This window comes from Lutjanus erythropterus, chromosome 5, assembly GCF_056507025.1.
Source record: "Lutjanus erythropterus isolate fLutEry1 chromosome 5, fLutEry1.hap2, whole genome shotgun sequence".
In the NCBI taxonomy this organism is placed as follows: Eukaryota; Metazoa; Chordata; class Actinopteri; order Lutjaniformes; family Lutjanidae; genus Lutjanus; species Lutjanus erythropterus.
The window spans coordinates 10,727,712-10,744,192 of NC_139321.1; the positions used below are offsets into that span (position 1 = coordinate 10,727,712).

Below are 16,481 nucleotides of genomic sequence, written 5' to 3' on the forward strand. Positions count from 1 at the left end.
CCAGGAGGCAACCTGATCAGATCACCAAACCACCTCAACTGGCTCCTTTCGACTCAAAGGAGCAGCAGCTCTAGTCTAAGCTCCCTCCGGGTGTCTGAGCTCCTCACCATATCTATAAGGCTGAGCCCAACCACCCTGTGGAGAAAACTCATTGTGGATGTCTGTATCCGTGATCTCATTCTTTCAGTCACAACCCAAAGGTCACAAACATAGGTGAGAGCTGGAGCATAGACTGACTGTTAAATTGAAAGCTCCCCTCCTCCCCTCACCAGAATGGTCAAATCCAGCATTACTGCTGACACTGCACCAACCCATCCATCTTGCGTTCCAATGTACCCACACTCGTGCCCTCAAGATACTTAAACTCCTTTACATGGGGTAGCAGCTCACTCCCAACCTGCAGGGAGCAATCCACTGTTTCCTAGCACAGAACTGTTGCCTCAGACGTGGAGGTGCTGACTTTTAATATTCTGGTAAGTGATGCTACTGATCAAGTTGTGTAGCGGTGTGATTTTTATAAGAGATGGCACCTTGAAAGGGATTAAATAGAAATGCGAAGGGGCAGTCTGTCAACTTTTATCCTGCTGAAAGCATAATTTAGGGCTTACAGATGTGGAAGAAAGTTTCAGCGACACAACCTCTCCATTATGGATGGATAAATGGAAATAGAATTAATGCTGTACAGAAGTGTCTTGTTTTTTTTTCTTTACTGAGTTTATTAGATCCTAGGACACAGCTGGGTGGGGCACAACTGGATGACCTCAACCACATTATGCCTCTAATCTCGCATAAAGGGACAGGTTCACCCCAAACAAAAATCATTTTTTTCCTCTTGCCTGTAGTGCTATTTATCCACATCTATCCTGTTTTGGTTTGAGTTGTTGTTTTGGAGATATGGGCCGTAGAGGTTTCTGCCCCCTCTCCTGTGTAATGGGACTAAATGGCAGAATAGCACAAAAAATAAATTTGAAAAACTCAACAGCACTGTCTCTTTCTTGCTCACAACAAAGTCTGTGGATTATCTGGAGTAACAGAGTCATGATCTCTGGACAGATGCATCACTGTTGAATATTTCAAATTTATTTTTTGGCGCTTTGAACACAGGACTTGTGCCACTTAGTCTTATTATATTGGAGGGAAGGCAGACATCTCTACGGCTGATATCTCCAAAACTCTGCAACTCACACCAAAAACATCTACATAGATAAATAGTACTACAAAGTATGAGAAAAATATGTATTTTTGATTTTGGGGTGAACTGTGCCTTAAAGACAGTATAGCTGGCTGATTGAGAAACACAAAATGCAGACTCATTTCAAAAAGCTGCATATGTTATTTAGGAGCACTTATCTCATGTATCCTAATCTGCTAAAAAAACAGTGAATCAGTTTTTGTGTTTTGTTTTTGTTGGCTGCCATGAGAACATCACATCTGTGTTACTAGGGGTTTGTAAATTCTGCTGTCTGTGAAAAATCCATGGTGTGTCAGCGACAAAGGTTATCCATGAGTCATGGTAGTAAAGCTGCTCAAAACTGACGTGTGATCAGTATTCAGCAGCATCAGCTTGGTATTCTGGTCCCAGTGCTGACTTAATTTCTGTGTTGTTGTTGTTGTCAAGGAAATTTAGTCGTCGTTGTCTGTGCCTAATAATGTGCAGAAGCAGGTTGTAGTGAATCTCATAGGGCGCTCGCCTCTCCAAATACCAATCAAAGTTCCTCCGGGGTTTTGTCTCTGGTCCCATCTTCCGTCTCATCCAACAAATTTTGTACTTTTGACCCTGCAGCTGCCTCTTCGTCCTCTGCTTTTTCCATTGTTCTTCTTTCCACCATTTTAGAAAGAGGAAGGAGGAATTTAGATGGTGAGGCTAGGATGCAAGGATGTGTCAGTATGTCTTATAAAACATTTACAAAAACACATACTTCCAAATGTGATAAAGAAGTACATGTCAAAAAAGGAAAAATCGAGTTTGCCTACTAGATAATGCCCCTGAGCATTTATTGCTATACCATCATGTGACGTGTCATACACAAGCACTTCTTCAGACTTGAGATAAAATCAGAGACACCATTTGCAAGTGCCTATCCAAAGGGTCACCTGACAGGTCATGTGATTTCAAAGTAGTAAACCCTTTTATAGGCACTTGTAAGGTGCGTCTGATTTTGTGTCATGTCAAGCCAAGAGAGGCTTGTGCTTGTGAGAGCATTATCCATTTTGTGGACTCGTGTCTTATAAAAATCTGTGTGCTTTTGTGTCATGGGTACTTAATCCATCACATAGTGTGTGATAATTATGTTTAAGCCTGTGTACCCTTATAGTACTGTACATTATTTACACTGATACAGAGGTACAGACAAAGGTAGGTACTGACCTCCAGTCTGTGACCTTAAAGGGATAGTTTGGGTTATTTGAAGTGGGGTTGTATGAGATATATATCCAGAGTCAGATAGTGGTTGGTTGTAGAAGCAGCAGGTGTATATATATATAACTAAGCAATGTACTCCTGTGGACAGGGTCAATAACAAAATGTATTTTAACCCAGTAGTTTTTAAACTTGTGTCTGGGAACCATCAGGTGTCCTTCAGAGGGTTGTTGGTAGTGCCCAGCAGAAGGAGGAATAGATTAATATAACTTAAATCACAATTTTTTGGAAGCTCGAACAATAGGGAAAGAAATTTCTTTTGATTTTAGGTGTTCCTAGATTGATCATTAATTGAATGCCTATAAAAACTATGACAACTAAAACAAACAAACCAAAAAAAGGCCCACCCTTAAAAATCCACATCAGTTTAAGTGAACACTATATTTAGAATATTTTCATGGCTTGACCTTGGCATCAGACAGCCTTTGCTGATGGAAAAACGCTGTTTTATAAGCCAAATGTCGTTCTTTCTAAAACCACCAGACTCTTTTAGCAAGAACAGTAATTTTACCTTGCGGAACCCGGGAGTTGCTGGTCTACCGCTGCCTCAGTCTGTTAGTTTGTTAATGTTAATTGTGCTACTTCAGTGAATCCCAAAAAACTCTTTAAAACACAAGGAAGGCAAACAAGGCAGCAGTAGACCAGCAACTCCCATGTTTTGCAAAATTACTGATTTTGCAAATAGAGCTGGTTAGGAGAGAGTGATATTTGGCTTCTACAACATTGATTTCTTGTTGAAAAAGGCTGTCTGGCTTCACTGGTTGTCCCTTTAGCTGTGTGTCGACCGCCATCAACTGTTGGAAATAGACTGATGAGAACCTCAGATAACCCCACTTCAAAACATCAGAACTATCCTTTTTAATAAATCATATACAATAAAGCATTTGCTTATATGTTTCTTTACTATTTATATCCCACCCTATAACATTTACGTGCAAATATATGTTTTGGCTAAATCAGTGCTAAGCTCTTGCGAAACAGAGCTCCCCACTTTTCTGCAGGTTTATATAAAGGTTATGTGGCCTGAGTCTGTCTTACATGTGTGGTTGTGGAGCCATATTGAAGCAATACACTGGGGGAATGTACAGAAATAACCACATAAAACGACTACAAGCTGGAAAGCAGCTTAGTGAACTTGGAGAGTCCAAATACAGGACGTCCCGCTGATATTGAACTGATCTACTGGCTCTGAGCCCTTCACTTCAGTAAATGCAGAGGAAGTGGTGTTGGCTGGGACACACAGAGCCATTGTAAAGCCGCCACTAGGAACTGGTCTAATTCATCAGGAAAAAGTCCGTCCTGTCGTTTGCTCCGCCCCCAACATCCTCTCCTCTGTGAAGCGCTCACACAGCCAAGAAAGTTCAAGGAAAAAACCCATAACACACTCCCTGCCTGTTGACACCATGGTGAAATAACGCTGTAGTCTGATTGATTCATCTCCGAACAGGCAGTAATTAAGTATGAGCCGACCTCCGCCTCGAAGACACTTGATCTGGCTTGAATTTGAATAACAAACCGGGCCGATGGAGATTTTACGGACTACTGGGTGATGAGGCGGTCGGACCTTCGCCCGCCTTTAACCGCTGATTTCTAAGAAACGAGGGACGATGTGGAAAGAGGAATATGATGTTCACTTCGACTTTCTGCTGCAACTCCTGTAAGTTTAATATCGCAAACAGACCAGAAATTGTTTTAAGCTTGCATGCGTCCAAATGGGTGGGAACATTAACATTATGCTGCGTGGCAAAATGGAAATACTGAGCTGTACTCTCAAACTTTACTCAAACTAAAACTCACCATAGTAACTCTATTTATTTCTACAGAGGATTATCTGTTGTACCAAAATTAAAGATAAAAGTGACTTAAACGGTATATTGTGTGGTATATTCCTGTAGGCGCTGAAAGTGCCTGCTAATCCATCTAGTGGATTTAGATAAGATTTCAATTTACTTGATAAATTACTTAAATAATAAATCAGTTATCAGAATTATTGCTGATTATAATATAGGGCTGCATCTAACATATATCTTAACTCTTGATTAATCTGTCTGGTCAGATTGTAGTCAGTTGTTTGGTCCATAAAATGTTGATCATTACTTCCCAAAGCCTGAAGTGATGTTTTCAAATGTCCTTAAATGATATTCAGTTTACTGTTATAGAGAACTCAAGAAACCAGAAAAGATTCAGATTTGAAATCAAAGAATTCTGACGATTTTTCTTTAAAAAAAAAATACACAGAATGATTAATAGTATTAATAGTTGGTTAAGTTAGTAGTTCACAACTAATTAATCAACTAATCAATGCAGCTCTATATTACTTGTTTTTGTTTGTCTTCAATGGATTTGTCCAGTGACAAATAGAATATTTTTTTCATTTTAGGGATGTAACCGATGTTATTATTTTCAGAAATGGTTCATCTGACCATTATTTTCTAGATTAATCAATTATTTGTTTGGTCTATAACATGTCAGAAAATAGTGAAAATGTACATCTCAGTTTCTCAGAGTCCAAGGTGATGTCTAGATGTCTAGATGTCTTGTTTTCTTAATCCAAAGCCAAAATATATTCAGTTTAATGTGACATAAAATATAGAAATGCAGGAAATCTCCTTATTTGAGAGGCTTAAAACAACTTTTCTGACATTTTTACATGAAAAATTACTTGGGCTGCAACTAACAGATATTGTCACTATAGATTAATCTGTTGCTAATTTTCTTGCTTTGATTGCTTGTTTGTTTGTTCCATAATATGTCAGAAAATTGTTGATCAGTTTCACAAAGCCCAAGGTGATGTCTTCGCATGTCTTGTTTTGTTAACAACCAAAAGATATTAAATTGAATCAAGGAAATATTCACATTTGAGAGGCTGAAATCAGAGAATTTTGACATTTCTTCTTAAAAAATACTCAAAATGATTAATTGATTATCAGAATAGTTGGAGATTAATTTAGCAGTCGACAACTGTTGGATTAACAACTAATCATTATTTTCGTTATCGTTTAATCTGCCAATTACTTTCTAGATCAACTGATGGTTTGTTTGGCCTATAAAATGTCAGAAAGTGGTGAAAAATGTCAAACTTAAGTTTCTCAGAGTCTAAGGAGATTTAAATGTCTTGTTTCATCCGTGCAAAACCCAGAGATAGGCAGTTTAACATGATATAAGGGACGGAAAAGCAGGAAATCTGAGACGCTGAAAATTTTCTGCCATTTTTGCAGAGAGAATTTTCTGTAAAGATTAGTTGCAATTATTTTTCTTGCGTTCAACTTCGTAATTAGTTGATGAATCATTGAAGCTTTGTTTCAGCTTTAATTAAAGTATTAAAAAATAGCTGTAGCCTAAACGAAGGACCCCTAATTACTCTAAACCTGTTAATTTTGTGCCTGACTTGTAATTTGAACCGTGACCAGCAGTTTTTGCAAATTCAATATGATCCAACTCAATAGGCATCATGGCCTCAGTTGATGACCCAACAGTGTGAGAAAAACAAAAAACATGGATACAAGGATGGAACATTGTCTGTTTTTGTGGCTGGATGTGTTGCATGTTGTTGCTTGTTTTACTTTTGAGAGGCCAGTATTGCAACAGTGATTTTTTTTTTTTTTTTTTTTGGAGAGATTGTATTCACAAGTTACAGCAAAAGATCTGTCTGATGGAAACACGCACAAAGCTGTTCAATGTGTGTTTCTAAAGGCTGTCAACATTGATCAAAGTAAATGAAAATGAAAGAAAAGTCTGTGAAATAACAGCATTTCATAATGTAGTTAATCCTGTAATACTTAATTACCACACACACACAAACACACACACACACACACACACGCACACCTTGGATGCAGACACACCTTGAAGGTGTGGGTACGGGCGGTGCACGGCCAAAGAGATTAGCATGTGAGTCAGTGGCATGCTCCGTCATGCTCGCTATCTCTGACACACACACACACACACAGACTGAGTGGCGACCAGTTACAGTGAGTGACTATGTGTGGCCTGGGGATACAGAATTGTGCCTTTAGATAGACAAATAGGTTTACTGTGTGCCGCTTGGCCCTTAGTTCAGCCAAGTATCTTGGCACAAAGGGCTTGCACTAGATATCTGACACTTCATATTGTGTCTCTCTCACTGGTATTGTGTGTTTTTGTGTGTTTGTGTGCGTGTTGGTCCTGTTATTGCCAGACAGCAGTGAATTGGAGGAGCCTAGCATCATTTTAGTCCCTTGACTGATATGAGTTTTGAATGATTTATGAGGCCTCTCTGAGTCTAGTGAATTAATATGGTCAGACAAGCGAAAGCAATTTCACTGCAAACACCAGGCTAGATATTGTTTTGATGGTTTACCACAGACTCATTTTATTTTGTGTGAGTCCTCATATGTGTGTGTTTGTGTGTTTGTGTGTTTGTAACTTAAAGTGTGTGGAGGCATTTTTGCAATATATGTATGTATTTCCATCGGTCCAGTTTTCCATTTTCAACCACTTGTCTCAGTCCCAAAGGGGGTTCCAGTGACTTTCCCAGAGGTTAGGTAGGGTGTGTAGTTCACTGAGCAGGTTCTGCCCAGAAGCAGTCGTACAGGAAGCATTTTAATCAGATGTCTAAACCACCTCAACTGGTCCCTTCTCCACACGAAACAGTGGTGGTTTTTACTCCTTCCGGATATACAAATTCCCCACCCCGTCCCCAAGGATGAGTCTGGGCACCCTGCAACTGAAACTAGTTTCGCCCAACTGTATCTGCAATCTTATTGTCATTCTCGGCAGCGATGCTTTGCCATGATAAGGTGGTGGAGTTTGCATGACCCACCTCGTCATTGGGGGGAGGGTTTATGCATCCCTGTGACCCTGGGAACTGTGTTGTCGGGGGCAATAGCTCCTTGCAGGGTCTCCCAAGGCAAATTGGTCCAAGGTCAGAGGCCAAATGGAGAGTAGTTCTAAAGAGCCTAATGAATCAGCCAAGACAGGACAGTGTAACCTTGCCAGAAGCATGGAAGTCAGGGTTTTTTGGAGATTTCAGAAGGAGGGGTGTTGTGTGTGGTCAGCCATTCAGCATGTGAAAGCAGTGGACAGACACGTGGATTTAGAAACTGGTTGTTGTTAGGGTTTTGTTTATTTATCGGTCTTTTGTATTGGGCTGTTTTTTTTTCTGATGCCTGCTTGTCCCCCACAGTGCAAAATTGTGACAGACAACCTTAAAACTGGGGTAAACTATTTATTTTTGGTGTCATTGGACAAGAATTCCATAATAATCATTAAAGGACCAGATGGTAGGATTTAGTGGCATCTAGTGGGAGCTTGCATACTGCAAACAACTCGTCTCACCCTCCCCTTCCTCGCAAAAATGTGATATATCTAGAGTCAGTGTTTGGTTTGTCCATTCTGGACTACTGTAGAAACATGGCAGTGCAACAGACCTATGACTATTACATTCCATTTCTGCCATATTCTGCCAATAAATCAATGTAAATGTTAAATGCTGGACTTTTAAGCATAATAAAATTTAACAGGTAGTGAGAAGACTGGATTTCTTCTCCTCTTGGCTCTGTTTCCAGACTTTACAAAATCTAGCCTGTGACAGGAGACTTTGGCCAATCACAGGTCGTAAGATAGTTGATCATTGAGTCTCATTTCCAAAAGTATTTGACGACCTGCAACTGAGACTCAACAATCAAATCTCTTTGTCCAGAATTGCTCACTGCACCTTTATGGTAGTCTACAATCCCTTTACTTCTTCTTCTTCTAGCACAGGACACTTGGCTTCCGCTGTATCCATGGTAACCAGCAAATCCCTTTTCGACAACAGTGCGTAATGTATTGAATTTGCTAGGGTAATGCAATTGGGCTGATCAGATTATGCAAAAAACATCTGAATCATCTGGCGAGAATGCTGACGGTGCCGCGCAGATGCACACACAGGCAGGAAATGAGGAAATGCCATTTAGACTGATGGAGGTGAACGTGTGTGTAATCTCTTTCCTAAGAAATCAAAAAGACAGTTTGCTATTATGCTGATCTGCTGATAAATCCAACAATAGGATCCAATTTATGTTTGTTCCATTCAGCATGGATGATATTAAATGTTCTGCTGTTATTGTTTGAATGTTCGATGTTTGGTCTGTGAGGGTTGGGTGGGACGAATGAATTATGGACACTGTAAATAAGATGTGAAGTAAGCACAGTGAAGTAGCAAAATGTTTTTTAACAAGTAATTAAAACCAAACCACCAGCATTGGGTGTTTAAAGTCCAATAAAAAGACTAATTAACTTTCCACCGATGCACTGTGCTGTGTACCAAAGATACAGTGCACTGCAGTACAGTGGACACAGCTCAATATCATACACTAATCAAACTACATCAGTAGTCATACATAAATAAGTAGGGCACTAATTAATCCTCTGCATTGATTCTCTCTGTTCTCTTGATGACACTTGAACAGTTATATGGAGTGTGAAGCCTTGGCCTGATTAGACAGTTCATCAAACAGTGTCCCTCAGCAAGACACTGTATGAAGTCATGGCCTCATTTCTTAATGTTAACGGGATAATTCAGATTATTTGAAGTGGGGGTGTATGAGGTACTTATCCATTGTCAGTGTGTGACCTACAGTAGATGCTGGTTGACATGTCCTCAGTTTGAAAAGCAATATCAATTTAAGTGAACACTATATTATATGTATTTTCACTGTTTTACTTTGCTGTCAAAAGCCTCTCCGATGGGACATCACTGTTACATAAGACAAATTTTGCTCTCTCTGGAGCAACCAAACTTCTTTGGAAAATGCAGTAATTTTACCTCACGGAATTCTTGAGTTGCTGGTTTACAGCTGCCTCGATCTCTTAGTTTGTTTGTGTATATTGTGTAACTCCGGTGAATCCAAACCCTAACCCTTTTAAACACCAAAGTCACACAATAACACAAACAAACTAAAAGATCGAAGCAGCAGCTGATCAGAAATTCTCCTGTTCCTGTGGCTTTGGAGAGAGCCATATTTAGCTTATGTAACAATAGTTTCCCATTGGGAAAAGCTCTTGGTGCAAATATACTAAATATAGCATTCACTCAAACTGCTATTGATTGATTTTATTTTATTAATTAATTTTTTTTTTTTGATGGACCCTTTTAAAATGGCTAAAATACCTTTTGTTGCCGACACTGTTCACAGTACGTCATTGCTTAGCTTCCATGCTGGTGCCCCTCTCTGCTTTTTCAAAGTGAGGGAGTTGCCAACTGCCATCTATTGTAGGCAGCATACTGACTATAGATAAGTACTTCATACAACCCCGCCTCAAATAAGCCAAATGACCTCTTAAAGTATTTTTTTTCTTTTTAGTTGAGTAAGTGGTTTTTGGTTCTAAAAAATAATCAAGTCAACATTTCTGCTGCTTTGGTATTTTTTTCTTCTTGTGTTAAAATGTGTCTCCAATAAAAAAAAAGGATGGCTCTTAGTGGAGGTCTAGAGGAGCTGCAGAAAGCCTGAAAGGAAGCAGGTTTTATAAGCAACACCCGTAGTTTATGATTCAGCATAGTTGAATAACTTTCAATGCAGTTTGAAACAATACTATAATATTACAATGTCAAAGCGAGGGATTGTAAGTTCAAACAGGGTACGCCATGTTCAAGAACATCTGTCATTCATGCTGACTTTACATGTCATTACTTGGCAATAAAATCTGCGTGTTCGCTCTCGCGTCTTCAACTGTTTGGCAGCTAATTTTATTTCTTCTTAACCTTTACTACTCCTGCAGGGGCAATTGAGTACATTCAGTCCTCTGCAGAAACACCCCACTTTATAGTCTCACAGATACACCCATTCACAGCTGGGATAGACGGCTTAGTGATGAGCATGAAATGGACAATTTACTTGCTCAGTCTGAAGTTGGATGTTTTGCTCAAGGGCAACTTGATGGGAGTTGTTGAGGCAAGAGAGAGCATTACTTGTTCACTGTATGGACCTTTTAGAATGAAAAGCTCAGTTTTCTGAGTCTACAGTTTCCTTAGATAGAGGATGGAAGAAGTAAAATAGAGGTTTTAGTTTTTATATTAAAGCACTTTAATTCAAATTATGTTAGAGGTTAACAGTGTGAGATTAGTAGAGGATTTTTGGAAGAGACTGGAGCAGGTGAAAGCTGCTTCAGAATTATAATCAGCCTTTAGATTCACTGAATTAAGTAGGACATTAAGTGACAGTGAAACTGGGTCAGTGTCGTAACAAGTCATTTAAACCTCATTTGACTTTTGTTTGTGTGTGTATGAGCATATGTTTCTGTAATTGAGTTTTATGCTCAGCAGTTCAGTTTCCTCTGTCTCATTTTAAGCGAGTGGGCATGTAACGACAGACATGTGTTCCATTCATTAACCTATGCACCTGATTGTCTTTGTGTGTGCGTGCGTATGTTCTCCTCTCCACTAGTGATGCCAACCTCACAGACGTGCTGTCTGACTCAGACGAGTGTGATTTGGGCAGTCTGGAGCGTTTGGAGCGCGGCAGCACCGACACTCTGGCCAATGGCTGCCGAGCCGACTGTGAGGCCGCCAAAAGGCTGGCCAAGCGCCTCTATCACCTCGAGGGCTTCAAACGCTGTGATGTGGCCAGACACCTGGGCAAGAAGTGAGCATGCACACACGCAGTAATGCATGAACGCACACGGTGACTGATAGACAAATCACCAGAAACAGAGGAAAACATGTTGACATAGTTACATATGTTGAGTGTTTGAGCATGGACACATAGATGAGAAACAGACACACAGTGTACACACAGATGCACCTGATTGATTTATAAACACATAATAAAATACATCTGCACTAGCTTACAGCATTCTTAAAGGTACAGTTCACCCCCAAATCAAAATTTTTTCCTCTGGACTGTAGTGCTGTTTACCCATCTAGATTGTGGTGAGTTGTCAAGTTTTGGAGGTACTGGCTGTCATCTCTTAAGAATAATGGAGCTAGCTGGCACTCTTGTGGTGCTAAAAGCACCAAAAAGAAGACATTTGAAAAATTCAACACTATTGTCTCTTTCCAGAAATCCTGACCCGGTTACTCAAGATAATTCACAGACCTTGTTGTGAGCAGTTTCATGTAGATTTCTAGTAGAAAGAAAGTAGTTCCAGTAGATTCACCGCAGAAAGAAAGTGCTTCATTTATCATTGTAAGTAGCTCCTACATAAAACTGCTCACAACAAGGTCTGTGGATTATTATGAGTAACCTGGTAATGATTTCTAGAAAGAGACATTGTTGTTGAGTTTTTCAGATGTATTTTTTTGTGCTTTGAGCACCACAAGCCAGCCAGTTCTACTCTAAGGCAGATATCTCCAGGAAAAATATGTAGTTTTGATTTTGGGGTGAACTGTTGCTTTAAAACATCACTGGAAGAGCATTATCTAACACAGTAAGAAAACATTTATATAACACATTCAGGCATCTTCTGTGCCACGTTGATGTGCTGATGTTCTCTTTCTGTCTCCCTGCAGTAACGAATTCAGCCAGCTGGTGGCGTCAGAGTACCTGAGCTTCTTTGATTTCTCCGGCCTGTCGCTGGATCGAGCCCTGAGGTAATGCACAGTCAGCACTTGGAAGTGATGAGTGTGTGATGTAGACATCGATACACATGTGTATTCCCCACATTCCCCCTTCACAAGGCATTAGCTTTGTGCTAATCAAGCTGTCGTGTTGAGTACAGTTAGCCACTGGAGCTGACAGCAGCAGAGTGCATCACACTGCCATGTACCTGACATGTTGCTGTCTCAAACTGCTGCCTTCAGCGCAGGCTGTTCAGTTTAAGGGCCTCATGTGTGCACTTCAGACTGGGCCAGATTATCTTACTGTTGTGAGAAAGTAACATGTAACATACCTAAAGTCTGGCTAAATGAAGGTCACTGCCTCCAAAATTTCTTTCAATCAGTGCATTCTCATTGAATGGTTGAAATATAGTCGCAATAAAAAATCCTTCAAAAAACAATATGAGGCACACTGTAGAGTTTGTGCAGAATTAAAATTCCTTCATTTTGCATGGCAATATGTACTTAAAATGACCAGTGCTTTGTAACCAACATAGGTCTTGATCAGGGTCATTGTTAGCTATTTTAATTTTGCACAAACTCTACATTGTGCCTTGGATTGTTTGTTTGTTTTGGATTTTAATTATCGATACTACAGAATATTTCATCCAAGAGCCTGTCACAAGATGGAATAATCACAGTAAACCTGAAGTTTCCAAAGAATTTCTGTATCTGATCAACAGAAAGACCCAGCAGAGCTTCTACTCTATTCTACTCTACTCTATTGTCGTCTTTCAATCGGTTTTCTTTTTTGCAGATGAATTTAAAAAATGTTATTAGGAGCATTAATGTAGGGCTGAAAGTAACAATTGATTTAATTATTAATTCATCTATTTTTTGTTATTAATAGATTACTCACTTAACCTGTGAAATGTTCATGTTATATTTTGTCAAACCAAACTATTGAATTTTTAATGATCTATAAAAAGAAATCCTGAGTAAATTCTCTTATTTGAGAAAGTGGAACCAGCAAATGTTTAGCACGTTATCTTGAAAATTGATTAAAATAGTGAATTGATGATCAGAATAGTTGTAGAATAGCTGGTATTGTGACAAGTCTACAATGGTCTTATTGATTGTTAGACAAATACATCACTGCATTTATGTTTCACCTCAAAATGTATGATATGAAAATTGGTCTGCAACCTGTATGAAACCTGTTGACTCTGGCAAGCAGTTTCAAAATCAAACCCATTTATTTATAGTTCAAAAGTGCAGCAAGTTCATACACACACAGACACAAAGAGATGACACAATCCTTCCTTCTGACAATATACGACAGCGCATGACCACTAGGCCAAGTTTTAAAAAGCAGGCTGTCTGTTGCAGTTTTTCTCAGAGTGAAGTGTTTCATAAGGTTTCCAACAAAGCTGTCATTTCCATTCCTCTGCAAACTCTATCTTCTGCCAGCAGTGATTTAAATCATTTATTTTCCAGAGAAGCATCAAGGGAAACATTTGACCTCCTGTTGACCTTGTGATTTCATTTGTGTGCGTGATAGGAACTTCTTAAAGGCCTTTCCACTGATGGGAGAGACCCAGGAGAGAGAGCGGGTCCTCGTACATTTCTCCAGACGCTTCTGCCACTGCAACCCACAGACGCCCACCTCTGAAGGTCAGAGTCGTGAGGGCGGTGGTGATGATGATGACATGTTTGGTAATATACATAAACAATATTATAAAGAGAAAAAAACTCTTCAAAATACCACACCATGAATATATTCATATAGATTTTGTATTACTAATACCATATTGATCTCAGTTAAATAAATACACAAGACTGTAACATATTTACACGGTGCTGCTTGCATAAACCTTCAAATGTGACCATGACAAATGTAAATACTGAATCAAATCAGATCAGATACAGCATGCAGGCTATTGACTGTCAGCATGTACTGTAAAGGAATGTGTGACATTGCATTCACGTGGAGTGTTGGGAAGGTTACTTTTGCAACAAGTAATGCATTATTCATCAAAGTATGTATAATATGACTTATTAAACTGGGCATTAAAATTGAAAAGTCATAAAACTTTAAACCAGGCAATGTCAACCAACAGCTTCATTTTATGTGACTGTAGGTGTTTCCCCAGGTTTGACATTGAGCATTTCAATCAAACAAACAAAAGAACAAGCTTAGCACTGAATTTCTAATGCTGAAAGGAATTCCTGTCCAACCTTAGAGCCACCTGCCTCAGTGTAGTTGGCTGGTTGTAGGTATGGCAGACTCAGGTTGCCTAGAGAAGTGCACATTGATTTGTTTGGAAGACAGGAAAAACTGCTCAAAATCTGAGGGCATACTGTCCAATGAATGGAATCTGTCTTGAAACTGAGACAACTCCTTGTAAGGCGTCCTAGCTGTAATGGTGTTGCACTCGAATGCAGCTCAATTTGCTGAACCATGCTGTCCACAAATATACCAAAAGATGCAAAGCAACAGAATTATATAACCTTTTTACTCACCAACACTTTGATTAGTAACTGTAATTTAATTATATATTTTCTCATTAACTGTAAATAATTACAATAACATATATTTTGTAATTTAATTAAATGGAAATAGTTACTCCCAACACTTTTCACATGAATTTGTGTGTGTATGAGTGACATTTAGCTGACCTCAGCCTTGTGTATTGTCTTGTTGTAGATGGAGCCCACACATTGACATGCGCCCTTATGCTGCTCAACACCGACCTACACGGACATGTATGTACTGGAGTTCTCCATCTTACCTATATCCTCTAATCCTCCTGCAAAACAAAGTGTTCAGACAGCCCTTTGTCAGCGATAGCGTGTCTCATCTCACATCTTCTTTTCCATGTCTTGTTCTTTTCCGTGTCTTTCTCTCTACCCTTTTCTCTCTCCTCAGCGGCCTACTTTCTGACCTCTTTCTGTCTCTCCTCTCCTCGAATAGTCTCATCTGTTCAGTTTTAAACTGGAGCACTGTGGTCCGGCCAACATAACGCGATCAGTATCATAGGTCCTGTCCTGTGCTTTTCCTCGACCCTCCTGCTCAACTCCTTTTGCTCCCTGCTAATAGTGTTTTTAATGAATATCCCTCCTCTAACTAATATCCTTTCTCTCTTTTCAATTTCCCTTTCCTCCCTTTCAAACCGTTCCCCTGTTAACCAAATCTGGCCCCCTGGTTTCTCTCTGTGCCCCTGCAGGTGGTAAGTATAATTATAGAACTAACACTCTCCTCATTGACATCTGTGCCTCCTCTTCTCAGCTAACAATAGAATTTAAGTCATAGTTTTAAAACTGCTGTCATACTGGGCTCATGTTAAAACATACACAGATATAATTTTTCAATCAGCGTTGTTAAGTGACACAAAAATATTTGGCTGCTTCAATATTGGTTGATATGTATTCTACTTTAAATAAAATTCAGTGCAGGTATTAACTGGGAGAAATGGAATTGAACGGTCATGTTTTTCCTTTGCACTGTTGCAAATCACGATATCTAGATTAAAGTTAAAGTTTGTGCAGGATATTCCCATAAAACATTGTATTGTCTAGACAAAAATAATCCCACTCAATCATCACCTATAACCCACAAGAAATGTGTAATGGAGCCTGCATCCTCAGAGACCCCGTCCTCTGCCCACACCTTCTTATTTTTTCATTATTCTGCTGTGATTGGGACACTTTACCCAACCAAAATGTCGGTATTTGACGTCCTGGGAACGAGAGCGAACTATCAATAATCTTTCTGGTGTGTCTACATACAGCAACTGATTCTACGGATTCTACCTTTAACAAAAGCAAACAGCAGATTCAAATTTGAAGAGGCTAAACATTTTATAATGTACAGGGTACCTGCAGAGTCTTACCACAGTGAGAAAAAACCTTAAATTTTCTTAACATAAGTCCTTAAAATGATTGAATTTGGTTTACAAAAGATGCTTTTGTAGGCTTAAATGAATACCTTAACATCATAAATAATTGTCAAATGTACAAAATGTTTTGTGTGTGTGTAACATTACAGTTTACTCTTTTACTATTTGAATGTTATGACCGTACAGTTACTGTTTAGATCAGTGTATTTCTATACACTCTGGTCCAAAATAAGCCAGAGGACTCCTGTAAACCATTTCAGACCACTGCTCATATTCTTCAAATGACAAAATCGGCACAACATTCAAAAGTGTTTCCTGACTAAAAGATTGTGCTCGCTTTTGTATGTTTAAGCAACTAGACGGCATACATCACCAAAATCCAGAGGTCTGAAGACGGGCTGTAACTAACAATTATTTTCATTATCAATTAATCTGTCAGTCCTTTTCCCAATTAATTAGCTGTTTGGTCCATAAAATGTCAGAAAATAGAGAAATATGGTGATAATTTTTTTCCGAAAGCCCAGGGTGATGATGGGAAAGGGTTTTGTCCACAACCCAGAGGTATTCAGTTCACTAATAGAGGAGTAAAGAAACCAGAAAATATTCAAATTTAAGAAGGTGACATCAGAGAATATTTTTTGTTCTTCAGAAATGACTCAAAATGATT

The 16,481-nt window shown here is 39.2% G+C and overlaps 1 protein-coding gene across 2 annotated transcripts in view; it reads left to right on the forward strand.

Moving 5' to 3' along the window:
* Positions 1-16,481, forward strand: part of psd2 (pleckstrin and Sec7 domain containing 2) — a 50,422-nt gene that overhangs the window by 23,266 nt on the left and 10,675 nt on the right. The window contains exons 4-7 of one of the 2 annotated variants that reach the window (XM_084718766.1): positions 10,825-11,022; positions 11,889-11,969; positions 13,477-13,631; positions 14,623-14,681. In XM_084718766.1, the coding sequence (XP_084574892.1) occupies positions 10,825-11,022; positions 11,889-11,969; positions 13,477-13,631; positions 14,623-14,681 (493 nt within the window). The remainder of the gene's footprint in view (positions 1-10,824; positions 11,023-11,888; positions 11,970-13,476; positions 13,632-14,622; positions 14,682-16,481) is intronic. The other variant, XM_084718767.1, reaches the window with a different exon arrangement.